An 18973-nucleotide genomic window follows, 5' to 3' on the forward strand; every position below is an offset into this window, starting at 1 on the left:
TGGTGTAGAGATTGCTTAAAACTAAATAAATAAAACTAAAAAAAAAAGGGGGGGGGCACAGGAGTTTGCATAATGGTCTTGTTGTAATAAAACAAACTACTTCCCACTGTTAACCTGGTTAGGGTCTTAGTTGCTAGTGGCCACACTGGCCCTCAAGTGTCTCCAGACAACTTCTAGGACCTGGTTGCTAATGAAAAGGGGAGGGAGGAGGGAGAGTTGTAATGTTTAGGGAGGGAGTAGTTTGGAGAAGTTATCAAACCAAATTTGGAGGGAGGTAAAATGAGATACAGATGCTCTAACCACATTGGACATTAAAATTAAAACCACTAGCAGAATAGTGGAGACTGGAAAGAGGCATGGGGGGGGCGGGTTCTGAGGTTTTGAGAGTATCTAGGTGCTGGTTACACGGGCTATAAACTTCGTGAAAATTCAGTGAGCTGTATACTTACAATTTACGCACTTCTGTATGTGTGTTATTTCAGTAAATTTATAAAAAATATTACCTCATAAAAAGTTCCCTTTAAAAAAATAATACTCAGAATCCTAGTAGATTTTCTCCTTGTGCCACTAGAAGACTTCCTTCTAAGAAGACTTTTTCCTAAATCATTTAATGTCCAATTTATGAATTACACTTTTTCTTTTCTACTTAACTGAAGTACAACATATATAAAGTGTATTAATCTAAAGGACACAACTAAGTGACTTTATATATGTAAAATCAAGACGGAGTCCATTTCCAGCACCCCAGATGGTTCTCCCGTGTCCCTTCCCGATCCAAACCTTTCCTCACAAGAGCTAAACATTATTTTGAGTTCTATCATCATCAAATAGTTTTTGCCTCTTCTTGAACCTGATGTAAATGGAGTCATGTGTATACTTCTGTGTCTGAATTTTGGTGCTGTTGTTCAGTATAACATTTGTGGGATTCACCCGCATGGCTGTTTATATCATTAGTTCATGAGTTTGTTCTTTTTTAGTGCCGTGTGGTATTTAGAAATATACCACAATTTGTTTATTTATTCATTCTCTTGTTGATGGACATTTGAACCACTTCCGTTTTTTAATTATTATAGTACAACTGTTGTGAACATTCTTTTTTAATGTTTGTTTATTTATTTATTTTTGAGACAGAGACAGAGCATGAGCAGGGGAGGGACAGAGAGAGAGGGAGACATAGAATCCAAAGCAGGCTCCAGGCTCTGAGCTGTCAGCACAGAGCCCGACGCGGGGCTCGAACTCATGAACAATGAGATCATTAGCTGAGCTGAAGTCAGCCGCTTAACCAGCTGAGCCACCCAGGAGCCCCTGAACATTCTGAAATACTGCTATACAGTGGACATACACACTAATTTCACTTCCATAAAGACTCAGAAGTGGAACTGCTTGGTCCGAGAATAGGTGTCATTTATATAAATCTTCTAAACAATGAAGATTTATGTAAATATAATCAATCCTGTATCACCCATTATTTATACAACTAATGAATAAAATCTACCCACCAACTAACATTTGGGATAATTCTTGGTAGCAAATTTACCTTTTCCTTGAGTGGCGGGGAACAGGGACTGGAAGCAGGGCTATCAGCTGGGGACGAGTCTACCTCCACTGGCTCTTCTTCTTTGATTTTGATGTCTGGTGTGGAAGGCAAAGACATGTCAAGGGGCCCAGCAGCAGCCTGTTAAAAGAGAGAAATGAGCAGAGTTCAACCCAATGATTCCCTTCAGGCTGACTCTAAATCTTTCCAGTTAAAAAATGAAGAAATATACTTTATTATTATTATTAATATTGTTTGTTTATTTTTGAGAGAGATAGAGACTGAGTGCAAGCGAAGGAGGGGCAGAGAGAGAGGGGCAGAGAGAGGCCAGGTGCCCCTATTATTTTTTTTAAGTAGACTCCACACCCAACACAGGACTTGAACTCATGACCCTGAGATCAAGAGTTGCATGTCCCACGGACTGAGCTGGCCAGGTGCTCTGAGGAAATATACTTCTAAGTTTAGCTTTTGGTCAAAGAACTGAACTGCAAGTCAAAGAAAATATGGAATCTAGGTTTTATGTACAACTCTGGGCAGATCATTTTAACTTCTCAGAACCTGTTTTTCGAACTGTAAAATGGAAATAATACCTGTTTCACAATGGGTGAATACTTATAGTTTCTGAAAGGTAAAAACAAACAAACAAACTTATAACGCTTATAAAGACCCTGAAAGGCAGGGGGAAAGCTGACACTTAAATCCATGCAAATACCATAGTTATATTATTTTTCAGGAAAAGTAAAATGATTTCCTGAATCGAGTGCTTGCCTATTTCCAAGCAGCTCTGTTGGCCACTGGACAACTGTGAGCACTTTTTATGCCAACCACAAGGACTAGATTATCCAAGTATCAAAAGCAAACAAATTAGCTATTAAAGTACTGCAAACATGAGGGGCGCCTGGGTGGCCCAGTCGGTGAAACATCGAACTCCAGCTCAGGTCATGATCTCACTGCTCACGAGTTCGAGCCCCACATTGGGCTCTGTGCTGACAGTTCAGAGTGTGGAGCCTGCTTTGGATTCTGTGTCTCCCTCTCTCTCTGCCCCTCCCCTGCTTGCACTCTGTCTCTCTCAAAAATAAATAAGCATTAAAAAAAAATTTTTTTTTAAGTACTGCAAACATGATAGGGAAGATCTTTTCTGGGGAATTTCCCATGAGTGATGGTGATGTGATCTCATCCCAAAATCTGGTAGTAGAGGCTAGAAGTTAGAAAGATAAGCATTTTGGGGTAATAAAAGAAAGGAAAGACTGGTCACTTGCTCAGTGAAAGAAATTAGAACTTGGTCCTAGAAGCAGGACTAGAGAAAACCAAAAAGGAAAGAGAGTACTTTTCTGGCCATGGTGAATCACTTCACAGAACTGTGAAGCTGTAAATGGCTTTGCAGGACCCATAAACCATCTGAGATGACAGCCCAACACTGCACCACGACAGGAGGGCTGGCACTGCAGTTCAGTTTCATGACAAAGTAGATCCTTTGTTCTATTCTTTCCATAACTTAGGCTTCTCGGTGAAAGAGGAGCTTGTTTCTGACTCTTCCCCTGCTACCTTAATCCCTAGAAATTTTCTTGGTAGTTGAGCACACTGAAGATAATCTGGTGTCTACTACGTTAGAGAAAGTGGTGATGGTTCTTTCTCTCCAATCTGATGGGGGTGAGCAATAGCAAAGATGCTTTCATTTTTGCCCTCATTTTTTTCTACATTGCAAAGATGTCAGGCCCAATTCAACTAATTCTGGGATCGCTGAAAAGTCAGAGGGTGGAGGGAAGGAGAGGCCTCTGAGTAAACACAGCCACAGGTTTAAAATCCCTTAGAGGCATCTCCTAGAAAAGCTGTGGTTCAGTAAAGTTTTAGACTCATTCAACATTCCCAGACACAGTCTTTTACTGAGTCCATTCTTCTCATCAAGGGGGCGGTAAGGACCACCCCCATATGGGCAGAAAGAAATATGGAGATGCCCAACAAGTAAAGGCCTGACCAGGTACGAATGGTCTTTCAGAAGTGTCAACTGAGTTAAAATGGAAGTGGAAAAAACTTCAAGCTTTTAAAGAGAGGTTAATTTTCTTGAATTTGCCTATAATGAGTTTGATCTTAAATCCCTCATATCCTGGAAAAAACAATTTGATTTCTTTGTCTTGGGGGAAGGAAAAATGATGGAGGGGTGGATGAAGTAGGGAAGCCATAAAATAAAATTATACCACATAGGTCGAAGCAACTGAGAGATGACAGACTGGAGTTTCGGAAGAAAAATCATGATGAGAAGACTACGGCTAGTCTAGCCATTTGAAAGCAGAACTACAAATATATGCTATTGGATCTCCCTCCTTTCTTTCCGTTTGAGAGAGAGAGCAGGAAAAGGTGCTCATGGGAAGCTATGGAACTTGGAAAAACCTCCAGTGATGATTCTTATAAACAATTTAAGCTGGGTGAAAAAAAGCACAGCTCTCTTGGTTTACCTGCTCTCTTCTTCTTAAAAGGAAAGAGCTCAGAATACGAAGGGATTCCAACATTCTAATCCTCTCTACAGTATCTATACTAAGCAGCCTCCATATAGTTGAACATACTTTGTGATAGCTTCCACCTGCTGGTCCTATTCCTATCTCTGGGCCACAGAGAAGTTAAACCCCTCTTTTGCATGAAAGCTCTTCACATATTCGAAGACTACAATTTGGTTCACATTAGATCTTCTCTTTTCTAAGCACAACTTCCTTAGTTTCTTTGTAGGTTCCTAACGTGACATAACATCCTTAAGTTCATGGTCTTGAATATTACTAGAAAGCTACCTGAAGGTAAGAGCTACATACATTGAAACAAAGAAGTGTCCAAATTCAATAAATGCTTGTTGATTGGCTGACTGAAACAGTTCAGGTAAGAAGAGCAAGAGATTTGACCCCAAAAAATGTCATCTCATAGGATCTGAGTAATTTATAATCTTTTAACATCTTCAACATATTCAAAAGAGAAATAATTCTTTAAAAATAGATTACTGGACTGATGCTGCACTGAACAGGAAAGAAGACTAATTTCTGGTAAAGACAGACTTGTGAGGACCCATCATCTGGGCCCCCTAAAGTCATGGAAGGCTGACTAGGATCAGTGGGTACTATCTGGTTCTAAAGAAGGAAGCCCATTATTTTGTGCTTTAACCGGTTAAGCAAATTATCCCAGGACACAATGAAAACAGCCTCCATCTGAACACTGCCAGTTTTTCAGCAAATGTCCCGCCTCTTGCCTTTTTTTCATCCTCATCTGCAGCTTTCTTGAATTCATGTTCAAAGGAGCTAGCTAATTCATTGAAGAGCCCCACCTCCTCACAATTCTTCAGGAATCTAGTCGGAGTAGGAGTTTGATCTGTAGACATGAAAAACAAAACAAAACAGGAGACTTCATTTTAGTTTTGACCTGAAATTAAAACTTGAGAGTATATAGGGAACACATTTTTATTCTCCTGTTTGGAGAGAGTCTCTGTGTTGTTTTATGGAGCTTGAGCAGGTGAAGGCCAGTGCTAGGCCACCAGAGGGGGTGTCTGTGCTGTGCCGCCTCAAGGCCAGCAGAGGGAAGACAGAACAATGTTTTGTTGTGTGACTGTCCACTTAACCCCCTTACTCCCAGAGGCTAGTTTCACCTCCCTCACCCCCAAAACAAAACCAAACCACCCACCCAGGTGGAGTTTGTGGTACCTCCAGATCTGAAAATCAAGGACAGTTAAGCGACATTTTCTCTTTAAAGTTACTCCCTGCTATGTCCGAAGTGAGGAGGTACAAGCAGATGAGCGTTAAAATCTGATGAGAAGGAGAAGAAACTGAGGGTCAGATGGTGGAGTTTGCTTGCTAAAGCCACCAAGAAAGATACGGTGTCTTGTCTTTCAGTGGTCACTGAGCTAAGGGTCTGCTACCTTCTGAAGGTATTGCGGGCAAATCTAGGGGCTGCTGAACAAAGACAGCAAGATCATGAGCTAGGAGAGGAAACTGCAAACAATAGAGCTCATTTCAAAGAGACCTGAGCCCAGAGCAAATTCCGGAAACCAGGATATTTGGATTTAGATTTGCCAGCCAAAATATCCTCTCAGGGGCTGCACAAATCTTTCAACAGTGCCTCTGCCCTTGGGAAGAGGAAGGCGAGATCCGTAACCCATGGGAACTTTTCAAGCAACCTGAATTTTAGATTTGTGCTTCTCTCTCCCCATTCTGCTTTTCTGATTTTTCTCTCTCAGGTCACCTGAATCTTGTTCCCTAATCTAAAGTTCTATTATGATGGTTTTCTTTGACATGCTAGTCACCTCGGGGATTCATTTTATACCCCAAACCACTAAACTGAATGATAGATATAGAACAATGATTAAATGACGTTTTAAGGAGTGAGACCAGGGATTAAAATCACTCCTAGCATGATCGATTGGAAATAGTCCACTGGGATTTTCCATGGAAAGAGCGTAATTTTTTTTTTTTTTTCAATTTAAACAAAACCTCTTCTGAATCAGAGTGTTTGGAAAAGTTACCACTACCTCCCAAAATAGTTTTAAAAGGTTCTCTGGCAGCTTTGGTTGGCCAATGATGAAGCCACTTTCCCTCCATCCCCGGGTGAGTGGAGGTAATATCATCTTTTATGCTCAAGAGTACTTCAGTAAGGGCACACACAAAAAAATCACAACTCAAGTGAAACAGGATGAGGCAGCTAAGGGCACAGTGATGGCAGAAGAGGGCCTTTTGGTTCTCTGACCTGAGACTCATACAAACTTCTCCCATTCCTGAACAAACAAGCAAATAGCCTGAAAACGTATAAGAAAACACTTTGCCTGCTCTGACGACTCTAAAGAAATCAACAAGTGTTTACTGAATACTTTCTATGTGTCTTGATGGTACATGCATACACTTTTGGGTAAATTTGGGGGAGGAGAGGGAAAGGAGTATAGGAGTTCTGCCCAAATATAAGACATGGCTCTTGCCCTAGAGAACAAAGAGGATGTTTTCTAGTTGAGGAAATAAATATACATAGATAGCATCATAGTATATAAAAAACTAGGTGCCACGTGCAGTAGAGAATAAAATTATTGTAGTAATTAAAGAATGACAAATAAATGACAGAATAGTTAAGAGGTTTCAAGAAGCAGGATTTGAGCTGGCCCTTAAAGAATGGCTTTCACCAAGAGAAAGAAGATGTGGAGGGTAAGAGGAGTCAGCCAGGTGAAGGCATAGAGAGGAAGGGTATGGGCACCATGTATAGATGAGGAGGAAAAGGTACGTCCAGGGTAAAGATAATCAAGTCAGGGGGAGCCTGGATGGCTCAGTTGGTAGAGCACATGACTCTTAATCTCAGGGTTGTGATTTCAAGCCCTATGCTGGGTGTGGAGCCTACTTAAAATAAAATGATAATTAAAAAAAGATAATCAAGTTAGGTATATAAGTTATATACAAGGTTGAGTAGGTATGGGTGCCTGGTTGGCTCAGTTGGTGGAGTGTGCAACTGTTGATTTTGAGATTGTGAGTTTGAGCTCCACACTGGGTGTAGAGATTACTTAAAAATAAAATCTTTAAGTGGCGCCTGGGTGGCTCAGTCAGTTGAGTGTCTGACTTGATTTCAGCTCAGGTCATGATGTCACCGTTTGTGGGTTTAAGCCCTGTGTCGGGCTCAGTGCTAACAGTATGGAGTGTGCTTGGGATTGTCTCTCTCCTCCTCTCTCTGCCTCTCCCCCATTTGCTCTCACTCTCTCAAAATAAATAAATAAACATAAAAAAAAAAAAGAAATGGCAGATGGCCATTAGCATTAGTTTAAAAAAATCAAAGCAAAGCAAAGCAAATCACATCTTTTAAAAACAAACAAAAACCAAAGGTGGGTAGGTAGGTACCATCAGGCTAGGTTACAGAAAGCCTGAAAATCCAAATATAAACAGCCTTAAAGTAAAATAGGAGGGGTGGGCGCCTGGGTGGCTCAGGGGGTTAAGCGTCTGACTTCGGCTCAGGTGATGATCTCCTAGGTCTTGGATTCGAGCCCCACCCATCCTCAGGCTCTGTGCTGACAGCTCAGAGCCTGGAGCTTGCTTTGGATTCTGTGTCTCCCTCCCTCTCTGCCCCTCCCCTACTCTCGCTCTCTCTATCAAAAATAAACATTGGGGCACCTGGGTGGCTCAGTTGGTAAAGCACCTGACTTCAGTTCAGGTCATGATCTCACAGTTTGTGGGTTTGAGCCCCACATCAGGCTCTGTGCTAACAGCTCAGACCCTGTAGTTTGCTTCAGATTCTGTGTCTCCCTCTTTCTCTGCCCTCTATGGTTCACCTTCTGTCTCTGTAGCACTCAAAAATAAACACTTAAAAAAATAAATAAATAAGCATTAAAAAAATAGGAAGATTAGGGCACATTTTTTTATTTATTAATTTTTTTAAAGTTTATTTTGAGAGACTGTGTGCCTGCATGTATGTGGGAGGGGCAGACAGAGAGGGAGAGAAAGAATCTCAAGCAGGCCCCACACTGTCAGCACAGAGCCCGAGGAGCGGCTCGATCCCATGAACTGTGAGATCATGACCTGGGCCAAAATCAAGAGTCGGATGATCAACCATCTGAGCCACCCAGGCACCCCTTCCTCCAGGCTTTCTTAAGGATCATCAATGACAATGTCCCCACTCATGTCCTTTTCCAGGAATTACAATCTATAAGCTCCTAGCAAAGTAGCTGGTGGACAAAGTAGCTATTCAATAAATATTTGCTGAATTAATAAGGAATAGGAGATATGTAATGGCAAGTTCCTTTGTTCACACATAGAAGTATAGAGAAGGAGGTTCTCTCTTTCTTTCACTGTATTTTAGGTTGCATTTTGGCTAGTAATAGAGAAATTGTGCCTTATCTGAGTTATTAACTTATGTAATAACCACCAACAAAATCCCTTATTGGTTAAATACTGAGATAAACTTGCTTAACCCAGGTTAAACCAGAACCCCTCATAGTATCAAAAGAAAAGGCCCATTTTGGTTTGTATGTCTGTCTAGGTGAAAATGGCACAACAGAACTGCCCATGATTTGAGAGTAGTTGCTAGGGATACTCCCTTGAGAATGGCATATGTAAGCAAGCCAGTATCTAAAACAATCAGTGAGAGGTTCCAGGTCACCCAAATTGGCTTAGAAGAGTCCCATTGACTAAATGTCTTGTCTGAGCTTTGGAAACGTGCCCTCAACACCGTCTGGGTTCATGAGGCAAGTTGAATTTACGAACTGACAATCAGCCTGCTTGGGGGAAACTGACACCCAGTGGAAGAGAAGCAGCCAGGCTAGGTCGGCTTTCTTGCTTTCTTTTGTTCACCCCTTCGCTGTGGGTATGGAGAAATGTCAAAGGCGTCTTTTGTCTGTAAATCTTCCAAAGTCTTAATAAAAAGAAGGCAAGGAGGGAATAGACTGAAAAAAGCCAAGACTAAACCTCAACACACCTACCCTCAAAAACCGCAGAACGCAATCTTGTATTAAAAACAGAATGGAGGGCACAATAGAAACTTGGGAGCTTTTAGTGTTCCTTTTTCCTGATTAAATGCAGATCACATCAGGGCTCTTAATGGGAAAAGGGGAGTATAGCTCCCAGTACATCTGGTCCCTGGTATTAATCTTAACTGTCTGGTGATACCAAGGCACGTGGCTTCTGGGGCAGCAAATACCTGCAATGATGACTGAGTCAGTTCGGGCTGGGCCAAATTTCAATGTCATCTCATGCTTGTGTTTATGAACTGCCAGGTGGTCCTCGTTTGTAAATCTCTGAAACGAAACAGAAACAGAGATGTGAAAAAAAATAAGCGCTTCGGTGCCCTTTTACAATGTCCTACTAAACATCCTGCACAAGGATGGTCCCTGGACAGGGGGACTGGAGAGGGAATGGAAAGGAGAAAGAACTGGAAGTGATGGAAAAGGAGAGGAGCTGGACGAAAGGAGAATACGGGGAAGGAGAAAAAGGGGCACTAGAAAGCTGGGAGGAGAGGAGAAGAGGAAGACCGCGGCACCAACTGCTCTGTAATATCAGGTCCAAAACGCGAGAAGTGGACAGATTGCTGGTGAAGTGGGGTCCAGGCAGGAGGCTCCAAATGAAAAAAACATTTAGGCAAGGCTCTTAGCGAACAAGGGGAAAATAATTTTAAATAATAATAATAAAGAGAGAAGAAGGGCAAAGCTGGACACTCGTTGGTCATCACAAAAATAGGAAATTCAGAGTGAAGCTCTCCATGGTGGGGCTGAATTGGACTATTTATGAGGGGGCTAACAGGGAGATAAATTATGCAGGATTAGGAGAACCATTTAACTTCCTGGCCCCCACAGTGCTGCAGCAGGCGCCTGCCCAGCTATTTGGCTCAGGGTTTTAATGAGCCAGGATGGGGCTGTAGAGGACAGGGGCCCAATGGCCAGCAGTAATGGCACACACCAGCCCCATCGGCCAAATGCTGTCTCCCCTCGTCGGGCAGCCCGCCTGGGCTCCGTCAGCCATAAAGGGGCCAGTGCAATGCTGCTGGCTATATAATGACAGAATAAAGATGCAAGCAAAAAAATTTTTGTTGGGGTGGGGAGAAGCCTGTCGGCAGGACGAGGGAAGGGGAAAGAAAGGAGATGGTATAGCGACTTTCTTTATTTAGGGGTTTGGGTGAAAGGACAATGAAAAGGTGAGGCTAGGTCTGCCTCATTTTATGACATGTAAGACAGGGTTACTGGACAATAATTTATGCTTCCACCCCTTCTTTAGAGCGGGGGAGGTGAAGAGAACAGATGAACAGCAGTAATTCAAAAGAATGATACCCTCAAAATTCCCTTTGAGGCTGGCTGGCCGGGTTCCTTCATTAAAACATGCCTGCAACACAGTAACAGCTTGGATGCTGTGGTTTCCCACAGCTCCCTCACCAGCCAGGCTCTGAAACACGGTTCTATTTGTCTTTTTGTTTCTAAAAATAATGACTGGTTAGTCCCCTCTTTTTACTTTCCTTGTTAGATACATACACACTTCCCACCGAACACTTTTAGCTCTTTTTCCACAGCGCTTCTTGACTGCGAACCAGATAGGAGTTAGCTTCATCCATCCCAGGTCCTATCCAGTTAATAAAGTGACCCTGAACTTCGATTTAAGTTCCTTTATTTTACCTGAAAGTATCTTCCCCCAAATTTTCTCTGAGCCCTATCACAACTAAAGCTAGCTTCTGGCGTAAAATCCTTCCAGGCTGGGCCTACAGGCCTGAAGGGAAAAGTGAATTTTCACTTAAAAGTATAAAGAACCAAAATGTAAACCTTCAAAAGACTGCCTGAGTGGTTTCAGAAGGATCCAGGAGAAAAGTGAATAAAGCGTGGGAGAATTTAGCCAACAACTTAGTTTTCTCTGTTGTTGGTTAACCCTAGGCATCAATTGTGTCCTTAACAGATTTCTCCCTAAGGAAAAAAACGGTGAGGTTGGGGTGAAGAAAGGAGAGAATAGTCTTTAACCAGGTGTATGATATTTGTAGGTTAAATAAGTCACTGTTGAGGTTCTGGGTTTCCCAGCTATTGGGTAAAAGGAAGTGAGCAGGACCTGGTCTACAATGAACAAAACCCATCATTTTACTTATTTATTTTTAAATGTTTATTTATTTATTTTGAGAGACTGAGGGGGCAGAGAGAGAGGGGGAAAGACAGAGCATGAGTAGGGGAGGGGCAGAAAGAAAGAGAGAGAGAGAGAGACAGAGAATCCCAAGAAGGCTTCATTCACACTGTTAGCGCAGAGCTGCATGCAGGGCTCGAACTCATTAACTATAAGATCGTGATTTGAGCCAAAGCCAAGAGGCAGACACTTAACCGACTGAGCCACTCAGGCACTCCAAAAACCATCATTTTAGGGAAGAGTAGTGGATTAGGCAAAGGTATAGAATTTCATAACATTGTAATGTTCTAACAATCTTTCAAAAAGATGTTTATAATAAGTTCTTCATGGAAATTTCATAGACGTAGCCTGAAAATTTTTGCACAATGTTCTAGAATCTAGAATGATTTTCAAGCAAAGTCCTTTTTTTTAAAAAAAATTTAATGTTTATTTATTTTTGACAGAGAGAGAGAGACAGAGACAGAGCGTGAGCAGACAGGCAGAGAGAGAGAGGGAGACACAGAATCCAAAGCAGACTCCAGGCTCTGAGCTGTCAGCACAGAGCCAGATGTGGGGCTCGAACTCACGGACCGCGAGATCGTGACCTGGGCTGAAGTCAGACGCTCAACCAACTGAGCCACCCAGGCGCCCCAAGCAAAGTCCTTTTCTACTATCAGAAGTCAAGCCTGCTCAAAACTGAGCTGAGAGAAAGATTTTATTTTTTTTATTTAAAAAAAAAAATTTTTTTTTAACGTTTTATTTATTTTTGAGACAGAGAGAGACAAAGCATGAATGGGGGAGGGGCAGAGACAGAGGGAGACACAGAATCGGAAGCAGGCTCCAGGCTCTGAGCCATCAGCCCAGAGCCGGACGCGGGGCTCGAACTCACGGACCGCGAGATCGTGACCTGGGCTGAAGTCAGACGCTTAACCGACTGAGCCACCCAGGTGCCCCAAAAGATTTTAAAACTCAATCAGGTTTTGTGCTGGTCAGGATCACTTAGTATTTTAAAAGGCAACTCCCCTTCTGTTAGAATTGTGCTCCACAGTCCTGACTTGTCTTATTGTCCTCTAGCCCTTGCTCCTCTCTGTTGCACGCCCCCTTCCCCTTCCATGCTATGCTACCATGTTCCCCCTTGAGCTACTGAGCTATTTATTTTTTCCAAATCAAAAGCTGGGATCTGAAAAGAACTGAAGATGGCTGAAGGGATTTCCCACCCATCAGCAGCTCAGAAGGTTTGATAACTATGAACCCTGATAGGAAAAAAGCTGTATCTTTATTCTCACTAAACCCTGAAATTTAACATTCCTAACTCATAATAGAAATCACACATATTTTCTTACCACATATATCAAAATATCCTTTATACTCATCACTATTTGAAACTATGGTAGTCACGAGACCCACACTGGAACTTGTTATCTAATAATGTATTCCATTATTAAATATTTTAAGAATAATTTTGAGAACTATTATTTCAAAATAACTGGTTTCCTTTATAATCCTATATATTTTACTTTACTAATTTAAAAACAATATTCTGAGAAGGGGTTCACAGCCTTCACCAAATTGTCAATGGGGATCATGACACCCCCCAAATTTAGAATCTCTAAAAAAAAAAAAAAGTCCCTGACTAAATCAGGTAATGCACTTCAGAGGAGGAGGCAAATGGGCTGAATTTTAGGAAGCAGGGCACTGGCCTGGGCTCTCCCTGTAATTTGTAATACAATTTATTTTTAAAGTAGGCTTCATGCCCCAGTGTGGAGCCCAACATGGGGCTTGAACTCACGACCCTGAGATCAAGATCTGAGCCGAGATCAAGAGTCAGAAGCTTAACCGACTGAGTTACGCAGGCGCCCCTTTAATACAATTTTTATATGGCTAGAGTAGGAATGGGAGGATAAAAGTATGCTAAAGCTTTTTATCAAAGTGAATGTCAATTTGGCTATTATGTTCATTGTTCCTTTTATTCTCTTACATTTATAAAAGTTAACCCTTAAGGGGGCGCTTGGCTGGCTTAGTTAGTTGGTGGATAGTGCAACTCTTGATCTCAGGGTTATAGGTTTGAGCCCCACACTGGGTGTAGAGATTACATAAAAATAAAATCTTAAAAAAAAAAAATTTAAAGTTAATCCTTAAGAATTACCTAGATCAGTCTTGAAATGCAAGCTTAGCAAACCCATCCCTCTGAAAGCAATTTCTCAAAATATCTAAAATCATTAAGTGATAAAAATTTTGACCTTATTATTCTATTGAATTAAAATGAGCAGAGGAGCTCCCAAAAGGATTTCCTTTTTGAATTATTGCCCATTTAAAAATCTAACTCTCCCATTTGTTAATACCCTTAATGGGTCTTCCTTTGTTCTTTGGTCTTACCTATGACTAAGGATTTGGCAAAGAACCACTGAGGGAACAGTCACTCTGGTTGTAGGGTAAATAATGATAATGTTCAAGGAATATGTAGATATCAACCATCTTCAAGACAGCAGAGGGCTGATTATCATTCAAAATGGAGACTGAAGAATGCAAGTCATACTGGATCAAAAAGGCAGTTTACATGCCTTGGGAGAGGATTTGTATAGTAACTTACGGTTTACCATCTAATTTGCTCAAGTAAATGAATCAGGGCAGTTTCTTGGCATAAATAGGTGAGGAGAAGTATTACGTGGTAATGTGCACCCTATCTAGAGAACAAGATGATTTAGCTCTGCCCTATTCAATATGGTAGCCATTAGCCGCAGGAGGCTATTGAGCACTTTAAATGTGGCTAGATGTACTGTAAGTCAAAACACACACTGAATTTCAATGACTTAGTACAAAAAAAGAATGTAAAATATCTCATTAATTTCATGTTGATTACATGTTGAAATGATAAGATTTTGGATATACTGGGTTAAATGTATTATTAAAACTAATTTTACTTATTTACTTTTACTTTTTAATGTGGCTACTAGAAAATTTTAAATTACATATGTGGTTTGCATTATATTTCATTTGGTCAGCTCTGACCTAGATAACATCCTCAAAGATCCAATGGGAATTTTACTCATGTGCCAGTCTTGAGTCTTTCCCCCTGAACCCATTTTCTCTAAATATAGTTTATACTATATGGCAGTGGTTCTCAAGCAGGGATAACTCTGACTCCCAAGGGACATTTTAGCAATGTGTGGAGACATTTCTGCTGATCACAACCAGAGGGATGCCACTGGCCTCTACAGGGTAGAGCCATGGGATGCTGATAAATACGCTGAAATGCACAAGCCAAGGCTCTAAAACAAAGAATTATCTGACCCAAAATATCAACTATGTCTTTGTTAAGAAATTCTGCTACACGGTAACAGGGAAGGAGAGAAAGAAACAAGGGGGAAAAAAAAAGGCTGTTTTTTAGTTTCCCTTGCCAGACTGCCAACACATGTTTTTGGATCTAAAACTTGGAAGGGAAAAAACACAGGCAGAAAACTCCCAACCTCATTTTATAAAATGGCTGATGTACTACAGATCTGCAAATACTTAGGATAGGGAAATTAGGAAGACAGAGACAGAAGGCACTATAATTGGGAGAAGAACAAATTAAATGGAATTCTCTCTCACGCATTGTTTTGTTAGTTACAAAGAGGTAATACAGAAGAAGAAAATCAAAACAATTTTGGCTACTTTTGGTTTTTACTCCCCAATGGAGATTTTCTTAGTTTAAGAAATGTTAAGAAACATAAAATAGAATGTAAGGGGTATGAGGAAATTGATCTGAAAACTGGTTATCAGTTGTGAAATGGGCAGAGACAGTATAGTTTCTTATTAACAATTTTCTATAGGCGATCTTTGGTAAAAAATGCTTTCTGTTTCTAGAAGTTTGAGCTTCTCCTATCCTTCTGTGATAGTAGAATCTGGTATCCTACCTACCAGCAAACTGAGCAAATGAACAGAGTAAAGAGTAAAGAGTGCGGAATGGCCTGAAGAACAAACATGGATGGTGGGTACTGTAAATCAGAAATACATCTCAATGGGGGCACCTGGGTGGCTCAGTTGGTTAAGTGTCTGACTTTGGTCTAAGTCATGATCTTGCCGTTCCAGAGTTCAAGCTCCACACTGGGCTCTGTGCTGACAGCTTGGAGCCTGGAGCCTGTTTCAGATTTTGTGTCTCCCTCTCTCTCTGCCCCTCGCCCGCTCACACTCTCTCTCAAAAATAAATAAACATTTAAAAATTAAAAAAAGAAATACATTTCAATGAATGAAGTCTTAAGATTTTAAGTTTTTTAGGGACGGCTGGGTGGCTCAGTCGGTTATAAGTGTCCGACTTCAGTTCAGGTCAAGATCTCACAGTTTGTTGAGTTCGAGTCCCCTGCTGGGCTCTGTGCTGACAACTCAGAGCCTGGAGCCTCTTTCGGATTCTGTGTGTCCCTCTCTCTCTGCCCCTCCCCCACTCGTGCTCTGTCCCTCTCTCTCTCAAAAATAAACATTAAAAAAAAAGGTTTTAAATTTTTTAAATTGGTATAGATCATGTACAAAAAACCACAAATATTAAGTGTACATATAGCTCAATGAATTTTTATACGAATAAATGCCCACTGTGATTACAACCTACATGAAGACATGAAACATTTCAGGCACCCCGAAGGTCTTCTTCATATCCCTCTTTTCTTAAGCTTTTAAATGAAATGATCACATAAAACCGTATATAGTACCTGGCATACAGCATGTACTCAAGCTAGTTCTCTACATTTTACTCTCCAGGTAGACAGGTATTGTAGTATAAATTAGTTTTTCTTTGCAGAATAACTCTAAACAAGTCAGTGTTTAGAGAGAGTGCTTTTCTTAATCTAGTTAAAACTAGTCTCTCAAAAACTTTCCGAAATAACAGCACTAAACAGAACTGAAGAGAAGGCTCAGGGTGAAGGAGAGCTCAAGCCAAACTAGAGCAAAATTTTTGCCTATTGACTCTGAGCCAGGCACAAGCATACAGGCATTAGAAATGTAATAGTTTCAACCTAATCCTGGGTAAAGTATTGTGACCAATGAAATTTCTGTGCAATATGCACTCAAACCCTAGCCAAATTCATTCCTGAAATGTTGTTTTTGGCCACCACAGCTCCAGTTTCCATGTAGATTTGTCTCACATTTAAAAATGCTCTTATGCCCTGACCTATGATTAATACAAGTCCCTTTCCTTGTTTTAGAAGAGTAGACTGGGGGAAGGAGACAAATGAGAACTCTTTAGTTATTAGGAAATGAGCCCTGAATGCTAAACTATCAGGAAACAATGCAAGGAACTGAGTTTATATTTGTGATAGTCTGGAAATTCATTTATGCTGAAACCAAATCTATCTCCTTCTCCAAAGTTTCTGGGTTTGGCAGCGCTGCATGGACAGAATAACTTTCTTTTTTTACAGTATCTACACATGGACATATTTTGATGAAAGAAAATAGCATGAAAAAGCCATAGAAAGCTTAATAACTATGGGGGGCAAGCTCTAAAATACAGTGATATCAGTGCTACACAGAGTAGAAAGAATAACCAACCTTTTTATGAGCATTATTTAATCTCTTCAATTGATCACATATTCTGAAAGGAGAAACTAGGAGATCCGCAAGTCTTTATTTACATTTTTTTTTTTAACGTTTATTTATTTTTGAGACAGGGAGAGACAGAGCATGAACGGGGGAGGGTCAGAGAAAGAGGGAGACACAGAATCTGAAACAGGCTCCAGGCTCTGAGCTGTCAGCACAGAGCCCGATGCGGGGCTCGAACTCACAGACTGTGAGATCATGACCTGAGCCGAAGTAGGACTCTCAACCGACTGAGCCACCCAGGCGCCCCAACAGTCTTTATTTAAAAAAAAATTTTTTTAAACGTTTATTCATTTTTGAGACAGAGAGAGACAGAACATGAGCAGGGAAGGGGCAGAGAGAGAGGGAGACACAGAATCCGAAGCAGGCTCCAGGCTCCGAGCTGTCAGCACAGAGCCTGACATGGGGCTCGAACTCATGAACTGCGAGATCATGACCTGAGCTGAAGTCGGACGCTCAACCAACTGAGCCACCCAGGCGCCCCTGCAACAGTCTTAATAATGCTTCTCACCGTCACTGCAGCGCTTCTATTCCCAACGCAAGAGATGGTTTGTGTTTGGGAAAGCAGGGAATGGGAGAAGAAGGGAAAGGACTAAATATACACACCTCAAAGCCAACATAACTTTCATTTGTACCTTAGTCAATCTTAGGCTCCTGTTCTCTACTTCAGGATGCTATTTACTAAGTGAGTCACACATCCTGCTTTGAATGCTTCATGGCTCTTAAATGAATCATTTCAAAGAACAGAATTGTTTAACAAATAAATACAACCACAGCAGTGGCAGCTCATAGGCAGTATGTGTGAGCAAGGTAATTTATAGAGGAACAGTAAGAACAGGAAACTTTTTCCCAAAATACTCCAAGAGAAAATGTTGTCAGGGGAATGCAGGAGGACAAACTAAAGGTGGTGGTGGGGGGGGAAAACACACCAAATTGTACCCAGGGTAAATTCCTTTGCCCATAGATTGAGGAATTTTCTGTTTGGAGAAGGCTATTTGAGTATCTTAAAGAGAAGATTCTGTCCACTGACTAAATTAGTCCACCATATAAAGAGTTTTTAAGAGCAGAGACATTATTTGATAGTTAGTTTCACAATGAAGCCATCTAGTGCTCAAGAGCAAGGACCCTATTCATTTGTTTGTATGTGGAAACATCCCAAGCACCTACAACAGTATCTGCACACAGTAGGTACTTAATATTTGCTGAATAAGTGCCAATTAGCATATATCACTAAAGTGCTACAAAGCATCCCCAACTTACAAACTCTGGTCCATGTGTACAATGGTGGCAAAATTTTCATCACCTATATCCAAAAGGAGTTGGTATCTTAAATACCCAACCTTTCCAATGGAACTAGAGGCTGGGTCCATTCAGGACCAAGAATATATATTTTTTTTTAATGCTTATTTTTATTTGAGAGAGAGAGAGAGAGAGAGAACAAGCCAGCAAGGGGCAGAGAGAGACGGAGACAGAATCTGAAGCAGGCTCCAGGCTCCGAGTTGTTAGCACAGAGCTGGAAGCAGGGCTTGAACCTGTGAACCACAAGATCATGACCTGGGCTGAAGTTGGACACCTAACCATCTGAGCCACCCAGGCGCCCCAGGACCAAAATTTTCTAATGGGAGGAGCTTAGGATATGAAACAAATACAACTGCAAAAATTAAGACAAAAAGAAAAAGTCAAAATGGCAACAAAGGGGATTAAATCACTGAAAAGAAGTTCTTGATTCTGAGAAGGGGGTCGAAATCATTCTCAAAGGAGATTTTACAGGAACATAAAAAGCATTAGTTTTCTGGTCCTGTTGAATTTTTACGACTTGATTTTTTCCCTCTTCCACGGATGCTTTCTATCCAGGTCACTCTCTCTACTGATCTGCAAAGTCTACTTGTTTTTAGTTTTATGTCCCCATACAATTTGCCTATTCTCAGCCATGTCTTCCTCTCTTCCCTCTGTTTATTCAAATCCTACCATTTTTTCCTAGGCCCGGCTGAAAATTTTTTGAAATTTTTTGAAAACTTCTCTAATGATTCTTTAGTAATCTATCTTTCCTAAATGTGTATGGTACTTCAACAGTTTGTACCACATAATTTAGAATTTTGGTCTATATGGTCTCATAGTTTTATCCTTTTAATGTACACTGTAAACCACTGAAGAGTTAAAAATGTATCCTACACTTATTCTTTACCCTCCCAGCTGCCCCATCTAGGGGCTTGGCCCAGTGGTGAGCATACAGTAGGGGCTCAGTAAATTTATGTTTGAGTGGTTGGGTCAAGTTTTATTTTTTTGTTTAAAAAAAAATTTTTTTTTT

The 18973-nt window shown here is 41.0% G+C and overlaps 1 protein-coding gene across 7 annotated transcripts in view; it reads right to left on the reverse strand.

Moving 5' to 3' along the window:
• Positions 1-18973, reverse strand: part of LOC101088254 (cyclic AMP-dependent transcription factor ATF-7) — a 90663-nt gene that overhangs the window by 22488 nt on the left and 49202 nt on the right. For 5 of the 7 annotated variants that reach the window (XM_006933754.4, XM_045061861.1, XM_045061860.1 and 2 more), the window contains 3 exons: positions 9170-9266; positions 4764-4882; positions 1538-1675 (listed from right to left, as the gene is read on the reverse strand). In XM_006933754.4, coding sequence (XP_006933816.2) covers positions 1538-1675; positions 4764-4882; positions 9170-9266 — 354 coding nt within the window. Of the gene's footprint in view, positions 1-1537; positions 1676-4763; positions 4883-9169; positions 9267-18973 lie in introns of those variants that run through there. The other 2 variants (XM_045061863.1, XM_045061864.1) reach the window with 2 other exon arrangements.

This window comes from Felis catus, chromosome B4 (genome assembly GCF_018350175.1).
Source record: "Felis catus isolate Fca126 chromosome B4, F.catus_Fca126_mat1.0, whole genome shotgun sequence".
Classification (NCBI taxonomy): domain Eukaryota; kingdom Metazoa; phylum Chordata; class Mammalia; order Carnivora; family Felidae; genus Felis; species Felis catus.